The sequence below is a fragment of the Octopus bimaculoides genome, chromosome 23 (assembly GCF_001194135.2).
Source record: "Octopus bimaculoides isolate UCB-OBI-ISO-001 chromosome 23, ASM119413v2, whole genome shotgun sequence".
Classification (NCBI taxonomy): Eukaryota; Metazoa; Mollusca; class Cephalopoda; order Octopoda; family Octopodidae; genus Octopus; species Octopus bimaculoides.
The window spans coordinates 34,167,986-34,183,988 of record NC_069003.1 but is presented as its reverse complement, the minus strand read 5'-3'; the positions used below and the strand labels follow the sequence as shown (position 1 = coordinate 34,183,988).

General features: G+C 37.5%; 2 protein-coding genes across 2 annotated transcripts in view; one reads left to right on the top strand and one right to left on the bottom strand.

Moving 5' to 3' along the window:
- LOC106871207 (transmembrane protein 50A) overlaps nucleotides 1–6,064 on the top strand; it is a 7,803-nt gene extending 1,739 nt beyond the window's left edge. The window contains exons 2-6 of the mRNA XM_014917555.2: nucleotides 796–908; nucleotides 2,123–2,190; nucleotides 2,911–3,003; nucleotides 3,757–3,817; nucleotides 4,153–6,064. Coding sequence (XP_014773041.1) covers nucleotides 796–908; nucleotides 2,123–2,190; nucleotides 2,911–3,003; nucleotides 3,757–3,817; nucleotides 4,153–4,198 — 381 coding nt within the window. The 3' untranslated portion in view covers nucleotides 4,199–6,064. The remainder of the gene's footprint in view (nucleotides 1–795; nucleotides 909–2,122; nucleotides 2,191–2,910; nucleotides 3,004–3,756; nucleotides 3,818–4,152) is intronic.
- The window catches only part of LOC106871199 (cytoplasmic tRNA 2-thiolation protein 1), a 12,519-nt gene continuing 665 nt past the window's right edge, over nucleotides 4,150–16,003 (bottom strand). Inside the window, exons 2-15 of the mRNA XM_052975924.1 lie at nucleotides 15,346–15,469; nucleotides 14,421–14,539; nucleotides 13,938–13,994; nucleotides 12,672–12,729; nucleotides 12,157–12,234; nucleotides 11,271–11,312; nucleotides 10,059–10,108; nucleotides 9,777–9,841; nucleotides 9,474–9,539; nucleotides 8,782–8,840; nucleotides 8,242–8,301; nucleotides 8,037–8,124; nucleotides 7,523–7,559; nucleotides 4,150–6,879 (exon numbers count right to left, since the gene is read on the bottom strand). Of these exons, the coding sequence (XP_052831884.1) occupies nucleotides 6,634–6,879; nucleotides 7,523–7,559; nucleotides 8,037–8,124; nucleotides 8,242–8,301; nucleotides 8,782–8,840; nucleotides 9,474–9,539; nucleotides 9,777–9,841; nucleotides 10,059–10,108; nucleotides 11,271–11,312; nucleotides 12,157–12,234; nucleotides 12,672–12,729; nucleotides 13,938–13,994; nucleotides 14,421–14,539; nucleotides 15,346–15,469 (1,149 nt within the window). The 3' untranslated portion in view covers nucleotides 4,150–6,633. The remainder of the gene's footprint in view (nucleotides 6,880–7,522; nucleotides 7,560–8,036; nucleotides 8,125–8,241; nucleotides 8,302–8,781; nucleotides 8,841–9,473; nucleotides 9,540–9,776; nucleotides 9,842–10,058; nucleotides 10,109–11,270; nucleotides 11,313–12,156; nucleotides 12,235–12,671; nucleotides 12,730–13,937; nucleotides 13,995–14,420; nucleotides 14,540–15,345; nucleotides 15,470–16,003) is intronic.

Genomic DNA, 16,003 nt, shown 5'->3' with positions numbered 1-16,003 from the left:
GATCGAAGTCGACACTTCCAAAATATACAATAGGTGTATTTGTTTTTATTTCTTTATGAATTTCGGCTGGGAAACAAGGGAATGAGAGAACCTGTTGGAGGTCAGTTGCCATGCTAGAAATAGTAGCCAAATTATTCTGTGTATAAAAAACCCCCCAAAACAGGGTGGTCAAAGCTGGATTGTTTTTGATTATAAGCCTGCTTGGTCAGGGTTTCAACAACTACGCAATTGGTACTTTATCTTTAAAAAAACAAATGAGAAACAAATCTACTAGTGGACAGGATGCCAATCAATCATGGATAATGTTTCCTGAAGTAAGGTTTAAACTCAGAGCTATTTTTTGACCATTTAGTCTGGGAAGGAAGGGAAGCGCCCATGGCCCTTTATTTGTTTAGATCCTCTGAGATTTGTGGGAGAAAACGAGGAATTTATTTTCAGATTAGAAACTGGATCTGAATCCTTTCAACAGTGTGGGTCTCATGAGAGAGACTCAAGGGCCAGGTGGTGGTGGTGGTGTTAAAACCAAGGAATGGATTGAGTCTACCCACCAAGAATTCATGAAATAGCATGAAAATATTGGGTTAAAAAAACTCTTTAGATAAAGTTGAAGGCTGTATGTGGGACTTGAACCCTCATCTCCTGTAAATAAGACAAGCTTGTTATTTATCATTTGCTTCAAGATCCACCGTTCTACTAAAAAATTATTTCACCTTCCTTCAAAGTTTATAAATCCTTATGATGTCAAAAAGCTATTTATGTTATTAATTGTATTGTAAACCCGGTTTGTTGTTTCAGTTTTTCGTAGGTTGGTGGATCTGTATAGATGCTGCTGTCATCTACCCTGACAACACCCAGTTGAACCACGCTTACTACGTGTGTGGGGTTATAAGTACGTTAGCCTTTTTCATGTAAGTAACTTCACTTCTAATCTCTGTTCACATATTTTAAAAAATTCCTTTTTAAAATTAAGTTTATTTAAGAATCTTTAGACAATTTATATTTCATTATGTTCAAATTACCAGCTTAATAACAAACATTTTTTTAGTTATTTTACTAAATCCTTTGAATTGTCATTGCTTTGTGCTCGTGAGTAAAGCATGTTATATTCTGCTTGCTCCAGTTTGGTTGGACTAAAGAATATGGGCTCGAGTCCTCACTCCATGTTTGAGTGTTTAATGGCAGAAAGGATATCCAGTTATAAAAACAAGTGCAAATGTCTTAGAAGATCTTACTAATGCAAGCATGGAGAAAATGGTTGAGCATAAAAAAGAAAAAGAAAAGGGGGGGGGGCAGGGAATTGCAATCCTTTTCTTTATCCTTACACCCAACTCTGCTGACAGTTGAGTCTGCTATGATCCCTATGCCAGTTGAGTCAGTCCCTGCAGTTAAGTCTATTCTCAATCAACTCTGTTAACAGTTGAGAATGTCTTTACTATCAGCTCTACCAACAGTTGCATCTGCCCTTGTCGTCAGCAATGGATTTTACAATAGTTGAGTCTGCTCTCACTATCAACTTTATGACAATTGAGTCTGCCCTCAATTCAGCTGCAGTTGAGTCTGCTCTCACTATCATCTCTACTAATCACTATGTCTGTGAGGAGAGATACCAGATCAAAATAAGCAATAGAAACCACTACACCATATACCCACGGGCATATGGTGTAATGGTTAAGAGCGCAGGCTACTAACCCCAAGATTCTGAGTTCGATTCCAGGCAAATGTTGTTAAGTTAGTATTAGCATATCTAATGCAGTGAGTATCAAATCTAATTACAAGTAATTATGTGATGAGAAAAAGACAACATTAGCTTAATTAGTAACATTATTTTATTTCATTAAGTGTGGGAGATATAACATTGTAACTGCCAGGCATAGTTGCAATGCTGTAAGCTGGTATAGAATTCATATTTCTGTGGTCTTAAATCTTACGAGGCTTGGTTAAGATTTGAACTTACAACACATGTGGTCAGTAATTCAGTCTCTTATCTACAGATGCATTGTGTTTAATTAGCAATGTCATATGTCCTTGGTTGGCTTATAGAATTACCTGTATGAAATTATTAATATTCATTATTATTTAATGATGTTTTTTTTTTTAATTATTTTCTTGTCCACTAAATCAGGATCAATTCTGTATCGAATGGTCAGCTGCGAGGTGACACTTACACCAGTGGTTGCTTGGGCCAAACAGGTAAGATGGTTAGACTTTCTTATTTCAGTGTTTGATCTAACATTTCTGTTTTTAATGATTTTCTTCCAAACAAGGCTTGAGGCCACTGTAGTATAAAGGAATACAAAGAAGGGAAAGAAAGGAGCCCTATAAATTCAAAAGACACTGATTGACAGAAAGCTTAAAGGACTCATCATCATCATTTAATGTCCGTTGTTCATGTTGGCATAGGTTGGACGGTTCGACCAGGGTTGGTGGTAAACTGGGGAGATGCACCAAACTCCAGTCTGATTTGACATGGTTTTCTATGGCTGGATGCCCTTCCTAATGCCAACCACTCCAAACCAGAAGGGGAACAAGAGAATGGTGGTGAGTTCTAGAAAACAGCAGTTCAATTAATCCTTTAGCATTCAGATTATTCTGTCAAATGTAATCCTTAATCTTTTCACATTGTTTTGGGATTAATCAAGCATCATCTCACACATTCAAGATGTCAGTGGTGTGTTTGTATATTTTGAGAATGACATTGTAGAGTAGGTGTGAGAGGTTGGATATGATTCATATGAACATAAAACAGAATATTTGAGCCGGATATGGTCAGTTTAAATGCTAAAGGGTTCAACTGAGTATGTTAGAGCTTGAGATTAGATAACTAACATTCCCCAATTTCTGCCGTATTGCTTTTTTTTCTTTTCCAGACAGAGACCTAATGTATGTCTTATTTCTCTTTTTGTTCCAAAGGTGCTCGCATCTGGATTTTGTTTGGTTTCTTGTTTGCATTTGGTTCACTGATTGCAGCTGCTTGGATTCTGTTTGGCTTTTACGTTGCTACAAGTAAGGAGACACAAACTCTTTCTCTCTCTCCACATTTGATATGTGCTCTACCCCTAATGTAGACCCCTATGGGTCTATGTATTTAGACTATGTGAAATGCTCGACTAACAAGTATTATCAAATTATGACTATATTAAATGGATCACTATTCGTATTCTACTACCACCACCATTATTACTACTACTGCTGCTACTGCTATGAACATCACTACTGCTGCAGTTATTGTCTTTGTTCTCCTGTTGGTGGAATGTATGAAATCATAGAATAGAGATATTGAAGGTACATAATTCTACTTTCTCCAGTTTCATAGACTGGAGATAGAAAGAAAATAAGTTTCCCCTCCTACTTAACAGTTAAGTTTGAAACTGGAAGGAACAGACGACATTTTGTATCACATGACTAAGTAGGAAAAAAAAAAAAAAACCAAGACATTCACCTTATCAAAAATAAAACGACAAACTCTACGTTGAACCCCATGCACTGGATTTTTGACCGTCTTGTGAAGATATTTTCCTTAAGGACTTAGGAATCAGCCTCATCAGACAAATGACCCCCCCGGCTTACAACTGGTTGACCCCAGCAGATATATGTCCCGCTGATCAGATCGATTAGAGCACTCATTGTCGTGAACGATGGCGTGCCGGTCAGTCTCCTCGTAGACGCTTCTCTATTTCAATTCTTTGTTCATTCATTAGAAACTAAGTCAGGAATTGTTTTGACTAATTTTTAATATTTTTTTTTACTCCTTTGCAGACCAAGATGATGACTGGCCAGGAACTGCCATATTCTTACAGAATGCCTTTATTTTCTTCAGGTAAATTCTTCCTCTCTCTCTCTTTGTATATATATTTTCATCTTAATATATATATTTATGTATATATAGACATATAAACTAGACATAAGTTTCATAAACTACAAAACAGAAGAATCCACCCCATCACACTTGAAACGTTATCTCGATTTGAATGTACGTGAAGGTATTTTGAATGGCCAAACTTATCTCTGCAAAGGTGCTAAGCACTGATGCTGATCATAGTTGAATCAATAAGCGTAGGATTGAGGTAAATGCAGTAAAAATGGGGGGGGGTCTGTGGGGTTTAAGGAAATTACAATCTTAATTTTATTGTATTTCTTTTTTTGTCTTTGCAGTAGTATGGTGTTCAAATTTGGCCGCACAGAAGACTTGTGGGGTTAAAGAAGAGACAGAGGCATCCGGATGCCCATTCTTTCCTCCCTCGACAGTCTTTCAATATGGAAGCGTTTAAAAAAAAAAATATCTATCTGGTGACAAAATCTTTATTTATATTTCTTTACAATAATGTCTGCCACAAAAAAAAAAGAAGAAAAAACAGCCTTTCTAATTAATTATATACGTAATTTCTCATCTTCTTAATTGCTTTGTTTGTTAACCTCCCCTCCACTCCATCCCCACCTTGCAAACTGGCTCTGTCTGCTACAAGAGCTATTAACAGTTCTGTTATTCTCTTCCCTTACAAACATCACCTTCGTCACCTTAATCTCATTCATGTTTTTCTATGCTTATAATGATTAATACACAACTGTTTAATAATAATAATAATAATTGCTATCTAAAACATTTGTCACCCCCAAACAAAACAAAAGAAAAAAAAATAATCAAAAATTGTATTTATTATAATAAATGCCTTGTGGTGTTATATCTCTTTACATTCTGAATTTAAATCCCACCGAAGAAGACTACCATTCATCCTTCTGAGGTCTATAAGAGTAATTAGCCATTAAATACTAGGCTGGATTATAGTTGACTAATTAGTTAATGAGATGGACATAGCATAGATAATAGAGCAGAGGATTAGCTTAATTGCAGTATTAAATTTCATGTCACACATTTCCGAGTTCAAATCAAACAGGAAACAGTCAACTTCAACAGGGTTGACTCCACTGGATTGTGACAAATAAAGAGATTTATTAACCCCTTTAGCCCTCGGATTATTCTGCGAAATGTAATACTTATTCCTTCGCATTGTTTTGAATTGACAGCACATTCTCTTCTAGCTTTGAAATTTCAGTGATGTGATTGTTTCTCTTTAGAATGACATTATATGGTAGGTGTGAGAGGCTGGATCTGGCCAGTTTGAACATAAAACTGGAAGAATATTTTGGCTGGTTTAAATGCTAAAGGGTTAATTAATTGGCCAAGAACAAAGAGAGTTGTCAGCAGTTATTAGAACACCAGACTAAATGCCTCTTTTTTTTGTTAGTGTCACCTCTGCTTCCTGTCCTAATTCTAAATACATCCAGGATAGTGAAATGATAGAAATACAAAAACCTATAATCTGTTTGTAATGCCATTCCAATAATTAACTTGTGAGACATAGCAGCTAAATCTCCCTCAAATCACACCCTAGTAACTTTTTAAAAAAGGGACACATTGAATAATGTAGATATATACAATTCTAATTAGGGAGCCCCCTGTCCCTTAATTCACCCAGAATATTCTCAATATTTGCAATGGTCTTTTCTGCTAGTTGGTGGGGCACATTGAGAAGTTCCTGTCTATTTTTATACAAGGACGTAAAAGCAGTGAAATTATTACACCTGGGATGACACAATCTGGTTATAGACTCAGCTCACCAAATTATTCCATTATATATGTATGTATATATATATATCTTTTGGCTGACAAAGTGTTTGCCTTAGTTGATGGCAACAACCATGGTGAGCTTTTCAAAGGTTGTGTTGTATTGGTGGTGGTATGAGCTGAGTCTGTGACTTAGGTTTCAGTTATTCCTGGTGTTATCTTACAAAGCCAACCATTAACATCATATCTTCTCATTTTTTTCAAAGAAACAAAAAAGAAAAATCCAACTCTGGCCTAATTTTGTCTAAAATCAGAATCCAACCTATTGACCTGTGGTCAAATTTGTTTTGGACAAAACATACCCCTGGCCTCTCCCTTTCCCATCACTGCATCAATATAAATGATACACCTTGCAAGCAGTCTCCATTAAACACAAATATTTACCTCAGTTTTTTTTTTTTTTTTTCCATCTTTTCATTGTAAATAAATAAAGTGAAAGAGTATGCATACTTTTGTTTATTTTTATATATAACAGTTTTGTTATGTATAAAATCTCTCGCCATGTCACGGTTCACCTATCGTGGTTTACTACTTAAGCTTATGTTGCTTCCTCCATGGTGTTGTTTTGCATTTATAATTTTAAAAAAATATACAATACAGTAGTTTTTACTTCGTGGATTTTCAACCATTGCAGGGGTTTTGGAACATAACACCTGTAATAGTTGAGGGATTACTGTATATATATATATAAATATATATATCTATTTTGTTGAGGAATAATTCAGGAGCATTTTTTTTTTTTAAATTAAAAAATGCATGCACACACACATATATATACATGTATATGACGGACTTCTTTCAGTTTTGGTCGGCCCGAGGCTATAGGAGAAGACACTTGCCCAAGATGCCACGCAGTGGGAATGAACCCGGAACCATGTGGTTGGTAAGCAAGCTACTTACCACACAGCCACTCCTGCACCTACATATACACAAAAAAAAAACATGAAGTCTTTTAGAAAAGAATGAAAATAAAACTTTTACTTGAAATAAATACTAAATCCATCGTTGTGTCAAAGTGACACCTGCTGCTTGATGGTGTTGGACAGGGGCGTATGAGAGTGTGCAAGGCTGTGTCTGTCAGCGTCAGTGGTAGAATTAATACATGTGTCACCGTCTTCATTCTTCTCTTGCTCTGTTCCATTACATTGGCCATTGACCATATTAGACGTGGATCTTTCACAGCAAGAACCCGAAGTCTGACAGCAGCCATTGTCTGCTGCTGTTTCTACTTTTAAAGCTGACAATTTTTCCTCCATCTGCAATTTAAACACGAAAACAAAGATTCATTTAAAAAAGAAACTCCAGGAAACAACTTGTTAAAAATATGTCAAGAAAAAGAAGACTCTTGGATTTGCTTTAATCTTTTAGCAGCAAACCTACAGAAGACAACCTTTTTTGTGTGACACACAAAAGAATGATGATGATCAGAATCATTTTTCTATGCTGGCATGGGTCGAACAGCTTGATATAAGTGTTGGCAAGCCGGAGAGCAACACTATGCTCCGGTTGTCTGTTTTGGAATGGTTTTTATGGTTGGATTCCCTTCCTAGCACCAACCACTTTACATAGTGTATTGAGTGCTTTTAATGTGGCACCAGTGCAGGTGCTTTTAACAATGTTAATGATGTTATTGAAAATTTTGTAAAACAAAATATCTTAAAAGTTAAAGAAAAGTCATTTATGGATCTTTATAATTTTTTTTTATGCTGAAACGACTTTGGCAGAATTTGAACTCAGATCAGAAATTTTGCTAAACATTTTGCCCGGTGTGCTAACGAGTCTGCCAGCTCCCTGCCACCTTAATAATAATAATAATAATAATAATAATAATAATAATAATAAGTTACATGCAAATGTAAGAGATCTGAAACAAAGTGAACGAATGAAGTTAACACTCACCTTTCGTCGTTCTTTGTGTGTTTTACCAATTCCAAGCCTGACAAAAACAAAACAAAAAAAACACATCATGTATTGAAAGAACAGGAGAAACAAAAGAAAAGTAAACCCAGTCAACCTACTGTTAACTTCTGCTTCCATTTCAGCCTAATTTATCAACAGAGAATCGAGCCATCTTTCTTTCTGGGAAAGTTACAGTTGTGATGTTCATTGACCATATTCGGATGGTGCTTTTTACGAACCAGTAATATAAACTAGATCGTAGATACGTAATTAGAAAGGAGGCCAGTAGTTTTGCTCCAGCTGAATGGATGGTCTCCGGTGTGTATTAAGGAAGGCTGGCATTGTCAAGTCAATCATGCTAGCAAGGACCAGACGAGTCCGGTGGCTGGATGTCCTTCCTGTCACCAACCCCTGTTTTCAAGAAAGCTAATATTCCACCCCCTCCTGGCTGGACATGTTTTCCTAGAATATTGGGGAAATGAATAACACTTGTTTATAACAAATGTCACTTTACCTTGGGACTCCTTTGTTCAGACCTTCAAGGAGGACACAGGCTTTGCATACGGGTTGGCTGGACATGAAATGACATCGGCTGCATGTTCCTGCAAAAACAGAGGTTCACAGGTTGTTGTTGCAAAAGGAGTTTTATAGGATGGGGTGGTGACGAATAAAAATTAAATTACAGCAAAATGATGTGAGGAAAGGATAGGTTTACTCACTTTGGACTGGAAGTTTTATCTGTTTCTTTATAGCAAGACTTTCTCCAGAATGGATGATATCTGAATTAAAGATAACACGAGATGTAAGAAGATAAATATATCCTTATCATTTTAATGTCCACTTTTCCATGCTCTCATGGGTCAGAGGGAATTTGTTGAAGTGGATTTTCTACAGCTGGATGCTCTTCCTGTCACTAACCTTCACCTGTTTCCAAGTAAGGTAATATTTCCCCATGGCCAGACATGTCTTCACGAAGGACACCACTTGCACAACAGAGACATTCATTTACAATTATCATATAAAGCCAAATCAAGGAGACAGTAACACACACAACAGGCTTCTTTTAGTTTCTGTCAACCAAATCCACTTGCAAAGCTTTGTTTTGTCAACCCTGGGCTAACTTAACACCCTTATATAATATATACTTTATCAAATAAAAACGAGATGACCACGGCTGGCACACCTTGGATCATATTGCCAGTCTACTGGATCAGGACTGACCTAGGACCAATTAACAACATTAATAAAATCTTACTCACCAATAATTGAGCTGGGTCGAATGATTTCAAGGTCCTTGATATATGCACGAGCAAAACCCCTGAATTTAAAAAAAAAAATAAAATAAAAGCAAAATGAATTAATTCAATATTTATTTATAAACAGTCGAGGGATCATGGGTTCAAATCTCAGACCGGGTGATGTGTGTGTGTTTATGAGCAAAACACCTAAACTCCATGTGGCTTCGGCAGAAGGTAATGGTGAACTTCTGCTGACTCTTTCACCACAACTTTCTCACTCTTTCCTCCTGTATCTTGCAGCTCACCTGAGACGGACTACTGGCATCCCGTCCAGGTGAGGAACCTATATGTCAATGAAACCGGGAAACCGGCCCTTATGAGCCAGGCATGGCTCGGGAGGGAACAAACACACACTACACCAGACGCAACTCAACCCAAATAACTGAAAGTCCATACAAGCAGAGTGGACAACAGGTGGAATATTGGTTTTACACTTTAGCACAAGGCCACTAACTTCAAGGGAGAGCGATAGTCCAGTACTCAACTGGTACTTATTTTATTGATCTCGAAAGGATGAAAGCAAAGTCAACCTTGATGGAGTTTGAACTCAGAATATAAAGATTAGCAGCATTTTGCCCAGAGTGCTAACGATTCTGCCAGCTCGTTGTCTCGAGAAATATTGAGTTAAAGAACCGTTTGCATTAATGACTTACCTGTATGCATTGGGAGAGTATATACACTCAGTGGAGAAGTAATCCAGTTTCTTAAAGTAAGCATACCTGAACGGAACAAAGGTAGACAATTATTAGTTATTTCCTTATTTTTGTAATCAAATCAGTTATTTACTAATTAAGTCAATGAATTAATCATATTATAACCTCAGTTTTCAGATGTATAACAGCCTTAGTCTTAGGATGTATAATAGGTTTTATTTAATAACTTTGTCTTAAGATGTCCAGTCTTAATAGCTCTGTTATGTAATGACAATATTTAAAAAATGTTCTGTAATGGCTTACATGACAATCTCCTTTTCATAGGTGTATTTCAGAGGTTTACAACGTGGTAGCATTCCTTCAGAAGCCTTAAAAAAAAAAAAAAAAAAAAAAAAAAAAAAAAGGAGAAGAAGAGAAGAATATAGCAGTGGTTTAACCTTTGTAAGACCATTAGGACATCCTGCTGGCTACTTTGGCATTAGGAACTCAGAATCCAAACAGAATGAAACAAGAAGTCATGCCATTCCTGACCTTAAACAGGATAACATTAATTATTAAAGAGTGAAGTAATGGCAGTAAACTCACCGTGGTGATTGCTGTACAGCGAGAAAGTCGAGATATGTCTCCTCGTAAAACTACAATAGAAATATACAACATTATCTGCATGACCAACAAAACATTATAAGCAGTTAAAAAGGATGAACTTTATAAGAAGCGATTTATGAGGTCAGGAGTTTCTTTTGAATTTTCTTTGGTAGTTTCACTAGCGTCAGGGTTACATAAAAAGCACCCAGTACACTTTGTAAAGTGGTTGGCATTAGGAAGGGCATCCAGCTGTAGAAACCCTGCCAAAGCATACAGTGGAGCTGGTCATAGTCCGCTTCTGGCTCCTGCTGAACAATCCAACCCATGTCTTGTATGGAAATACATGGCAAAAGGGACATTAAATCATCAATTAATATCCGTTTTCCATGCTGGCATGGGTTGGACAGTTCGACAGAAGCTGACCAGCTGAAGGGCTGTTCAAGCCCCAGGTTCGTTTTGGCATGGTTTCCTGATGCCAACCACTCTACAGAGTGTACTGGGTGCTTTTACGCAACACTGGCAAGGGTGCTTTTTAACATGGTACCAGCACCTATGAGCCCACAAAATTAGGGATGCTCAGCTGGGGAGGGCTGCAGGGGATGAGCTTGTATGCAAGGGCAACCACGCTTTTACTTAGCTTGATGAGTCTTTTCAAGTACAGCATATATATTTGTGTGTGTGTGTGTGTGTGTGTGTTTATCCATTTTCCTTCCCTGCTACAAGGGCCAGACAATGGTTTATTTGAGGCAGGATTCTATGCTTATGTTGCTCAGTCCAGCTTTTCAAGTAAAACATTCCTTTCATTTCACTTGTGCAGAAATGAGTTGTCAAAATGCAACCATGGAATATAACCACCATCACCATTTCCCTAAGCCAGTGACAAGCAGTCGTGCAATGTCAACAGCCATGCACATTCACAAGTGCATACGTCATGTACACCAATTATGTTTTCACCAACATAAACACACAAAACAAGCTCGCTTAATTCACTCACAAAGCACGAGTCAGCTTGGGGCCATAGCAGAAGACACACTTGCATTTAACAAGACTAAATCCCAAGCTAAATATCCATGCCTCTATCTTATATGTATGTGTGTGTATGTATATATGTGTGTGTGTGTGTGTGTACGTGTATAAAGAGAAAGAAAGAGAGAGGAGGATGGAGAGAGAGAGAGAGAGAGAGGTAGTTAGGTGCAACATGAATAGACTTACCATTCATAATAACAGTCTCTGCAATGTCATCAGCGTTGTGACCTTTGGAAAAGAAATCAGAGCTGAATTTATGGTAAATATTTAGATAGAATGACTCAGTGGTATAAGGAGGGAGAATGAAGAATAGGGGACTTTCATCTCATTTGTAATCTGCTCACACAGATACATATACACACACGTGCGTAATACACAAGCAAACAAGCATCAATGAATGATTAAAAGAGAGAAAAAAAAAACTCTTCTGCTGTCAATACACAAACTATGTACTGACACTGTTTATATAGACAATCTTTAGTAGTTGCTTTATAAAATAATATTATATATATATATCTAAGGAATTTATGTCTAATGGCATAATGTAATAGGTATTTATAATAAGTTCTTGGTTTGGTCCACCATTAAAACATTTGCTTGAACTCCAATTTAAGCAAAGGTGGAGCTGAAGCTGTCAAACAAAGTTGGCATATATGTACATACAAGGGGGTGCTGAAAAGTTCCTGGCTTTAAGGGTGTAGCAAAAGGCCTGGTAGGAGGCCCAGCCTTTTGAGGTCTTTTACAGGGATTAGAAAAACTGAATGGCCGTTCCAATATGTGTGTGGATCTGAGAGGGGAATATGTTGAATAAAATCATAATTAATTGATCCTCCTGTATTTTCTTTTGCCCAAAACCTGGGACTTTTCAGCACCCACCTCATAACCACAATACATGGCCAGAAACATCATAGGAATCTGGGGTCATTTCAAGATAAACCCCATTTATTAACTTGTAATTCTTTTATCAACCTCACAATAATGGAAAACAAAAACGACCCTGGTGGAGTCTGAACTCATATTTAAAAGGACACATCTCTCACCTATTGAGTGCATTGCAATATTTAGGGCTCACCTGTCACAATTTTATCCACCTTCAACATCATGGCCCCACGATCGAGAGCTTGTCGACGAAAAACTCCACAAAAAGTACCTGTGAAAAGAAACCAACACCATTAACAGCAGCAGCAGCAACAACAACAACACCGACGTCTCCAATCTGATCTGGCAAGGTTTCTACAGCTGGATGCCCTTCCTAACGCCAACCACTCTGAGAGTGTAGTGGGTGCTTTTTACATGCCACCGGCATAAGGGCCAGTCAGGCGGCACTGGCATCAACCATGCTCAAATGGTGCTTTTTACATCAAATGTAATGTTTATATATTCATATTATTTTGAATTAATCATGCATTATGCTGTAACTTCAAGATTTCAATGATAATTGTTTATCTTTACCATCGTAGGATAGGTGTGAGGGGCTGGATCTGGCCAGTTTGAATATAAAATAGGTTGAATATTTTGGCTGGAAACTGTCAGTTTAAATGCTGAAAGGTTGAACAGAAGAAATGTTTCCAAAAAAGATAAACTCACAATTATTTTTGTTTCCTGCTGTCTTCACAATGGCATCCATTGTCCACCCGTAAAGTTCCTGTTTGTTTTGGAGAAAAAAAACAGGAAATACAAAACGATTAAAGGATCAGATAGGTTGGTCGGTGAATTTTAAGTTGTGATGTTCATACCTTTCCCAATGACATCAACAACATAACTGAAATCAAACTGATGGAGACGCAGACGTGACGTGAATGGACAATAACAGTTGGGTGTTGTTGTTTTAGCCGCTGGTCAGTCCTGACCCATCAGATTTAGAATCAAAACAATTCCAGCCATGACTATCCTGTCTATTTTTCAGACATAGTGGGTTGGATGGCATGACCAGCGCTGGTAAGCTGGGATAGGGTGGGGGACTGTGCCAGACTCCAGTCTGATTTGCCATGGTTTCTACAGCTGTATGCCCTTCCTAATGCCAACCACTTCATAGAGTGGCTGGGTGCTTTTATGTGGCACCGCATGGGCATTTTTATGTGTCGTGGCACAGGTGCTTTTGCATGACGCCACATGGGCGCTCTTATGTGGCACCACTACAAGTGCTTTACACGACCAGCAGGATTTGTCTGCTGTGGGGTAAGGGTCTTCTTGAATACAGCCAAGCACCAGGTACCTCGGCCCTTTGTCCTCTCACCTGAAATCCCATCAGGCAGTCTTAAATAATGTATGACACAAGATGGCATGGCTATAGCAGCAGTTCCTTCTCTCAGAGACATGTTCAATCACAATTAGCTGAGTTTAAACAACAAGCCTTTACAAGGTTCCTCATCTTGCTACAAATAGCAGCCAAATAGTGTCAATAATATTTGCATTTAACTGTCTTATGAAAAGAAGCACACGGTGAACAATGTAGTACTGGGTATACAAAAAAAAAAAAAAGACAAAATGGTCAGAGCTAGACTATCTGGAACTAACCAGCAACAACAACACACAATCACCATATTCACAAATTCTTTGATATTCAATACATGAAGGGAAGCGGCCTGGTGGTTAGGGTGTTGCACTTGCAATCATAAGAACAGTTCCAATTCCCAGATAAGCAGTTCATTGAGTTCTTGAGCAAAACTCTTCATTTCACATTGCTCTAGTTCACTCAGCTGTAAATGAGTGAACCCTGCAATGGACTGGCTTCCTATCCAGGGGGAATGGATAAGAACAACAGAGAGTCTGGTTGGTACATTGATATTCAATACAGAAAATTCCCTGAGCATCAAAGATAAAAACAACAGAGAGAGGGGGGGGAGAGCTTACCTCATATGAAACAATTTTCAAAGGTAGATCATACTGTTGTTGGTTCCGCTTCACTGTCTACAAGGAATAAAAAATAAAATTTTGATTTAATCAAGAATCAATGAAGAGAATTCAGTTTTAAAATGAGTTCAATCCCACTGCATGGCACCTTCGTTAAGTATCTTCTACAACCCCAGGCTGATTAAAGCTTTGTCAATGGATTTGGTAGGCACAACTTGAAAGAGCAGCCTACCATGCATGTGTACACGAGTCTGTGTGTGTATAGATATGTATATGTGTTTGTGTCTTCTTGACTTGGCATTGCAGGTTAGTTGTAAGTGATTGTCACGAGTTATACAAGCTTTGTCATTTATTTCCGATATTCTGCAAGGTGGAAGGAACCTGAGGAAGAGGAAGACCCAGGAAGACAAGGGACAAGGTGGTGAAGTATGATTTTTGGATGTCTATAAAAATAGAAATGAATAAATTAAATTAGAAACTTACCTCTAACGAGTCATCTCGGTAACCTGTGATTCCTTCATCAACAGAAAGTAGAATTAAATTAAGACCATAATTATATCTGGAGTTGAGTACCTTCAAGACATGTGCTAGAACTGTTGAGTCTGTAACGAAGATGAGAAACCATCAGGGGTTATTGGTTAATTCTACATACGATAGTGAAAAAAAGAGTTTATATAAAAATTATACGAAAGGTTATTGTGTCTGGGGAGAGACATACTGCTTTAATATCTAACACACTCACCAGTTTAATTTCCACTCTTTTTTTTATGTCTTCCAAAAATTTTTGTTATTCTTGCAACCTTGTCAATGGAAAACTTTTGGGAGACACACACACACACACAAAAAGAGTGGAAATCAAACCGGTGAGTGTGTTAGATATAAAGGCAGTATGACTCTCCCCAGACACAACAAAATTTGTTTCAACACAAAAATTCACATAAAGAATCTTGCAAACCAGATACAAAAAAGAAATATATGAAAGGTGTAATACAGAATGGGTGTTTAGTCCTTGATATTTATTTTTATATCACGTGAAGTTCTAATGTGTCCTTTATTTGAATATGGTGGAATTTGAGGAATATCTGGCTGTTATTTCTAGCAGGTCGACGCAATACTTTACGAGGAATACTTTATTTTACCAATTCCAGAAGAATGAAAAGAAGTTGACGTCGGTTGATTTAAATAGCGACCGTAAAGGGAAATAACTTGTTACAGCTCGACATTGCGTCTGACACATGAACGATTCCACTCTGGGGTAGATGGGTACCAAAACAGTTGGAGGGTTGGGGTAGAAAGAAAGGAATGATGAAGCAAGCAAACAAAAAGGATCAAATGTGGTTTTCAACAGGCAAAAACAACAATAGCAAGAACAAGAACTGAGAACAATAAAATAAATAAAAGTCTTTACCTTTACCACCTGAAGCCCCTATAGCAATGGTTTCTCCCTCTGTAAACAGTTTGGCTGATACAATTGTTTGATGAATCTCCTCTTCAAACACATAGAAGAAGCATTCTTTGCAAAGACAGCAGCCCTAAAGAACAGAACCATGATGAGAATAAGGAATTTTAAAATTAATGCCATGTTTGTGAAACTGGTGTTGGAAGGAATCAGCTGTACTATTCTTTAGTATTGAAACTGGCTCTATCCGGCCAAAATATTCTGTTTCATCTTCGAACTGGCCAGATCTGGCCTCTCACATTTACTCTACAATATTATTCTAAAAATAAACAATAACATCATTGAAATCTCAAAGCTGCAAGGTAATGCACGATTAATTCAAAGTCATATGAATAAAGTGTTACATTTGGCAGACAGGTGCCGAGGACACTTCTTGGAGACAACGGGTAACAATGTACTCCTGCCCATCTCTATAGGTTCAAATACTGCACATATGAATTTTGTCTCCTTCTGGGGTTGATAGAGCGTCTGTCTTCTCATGTGATCGATTCATCTTGCTCTTTGTCCCTTTTTGGTTTGTGTTTTGAGGGAAAGGCTCCACCAGGTTTTAAAATACTACACACACACACAGATATATATAAATATATATATATATATATATATATAT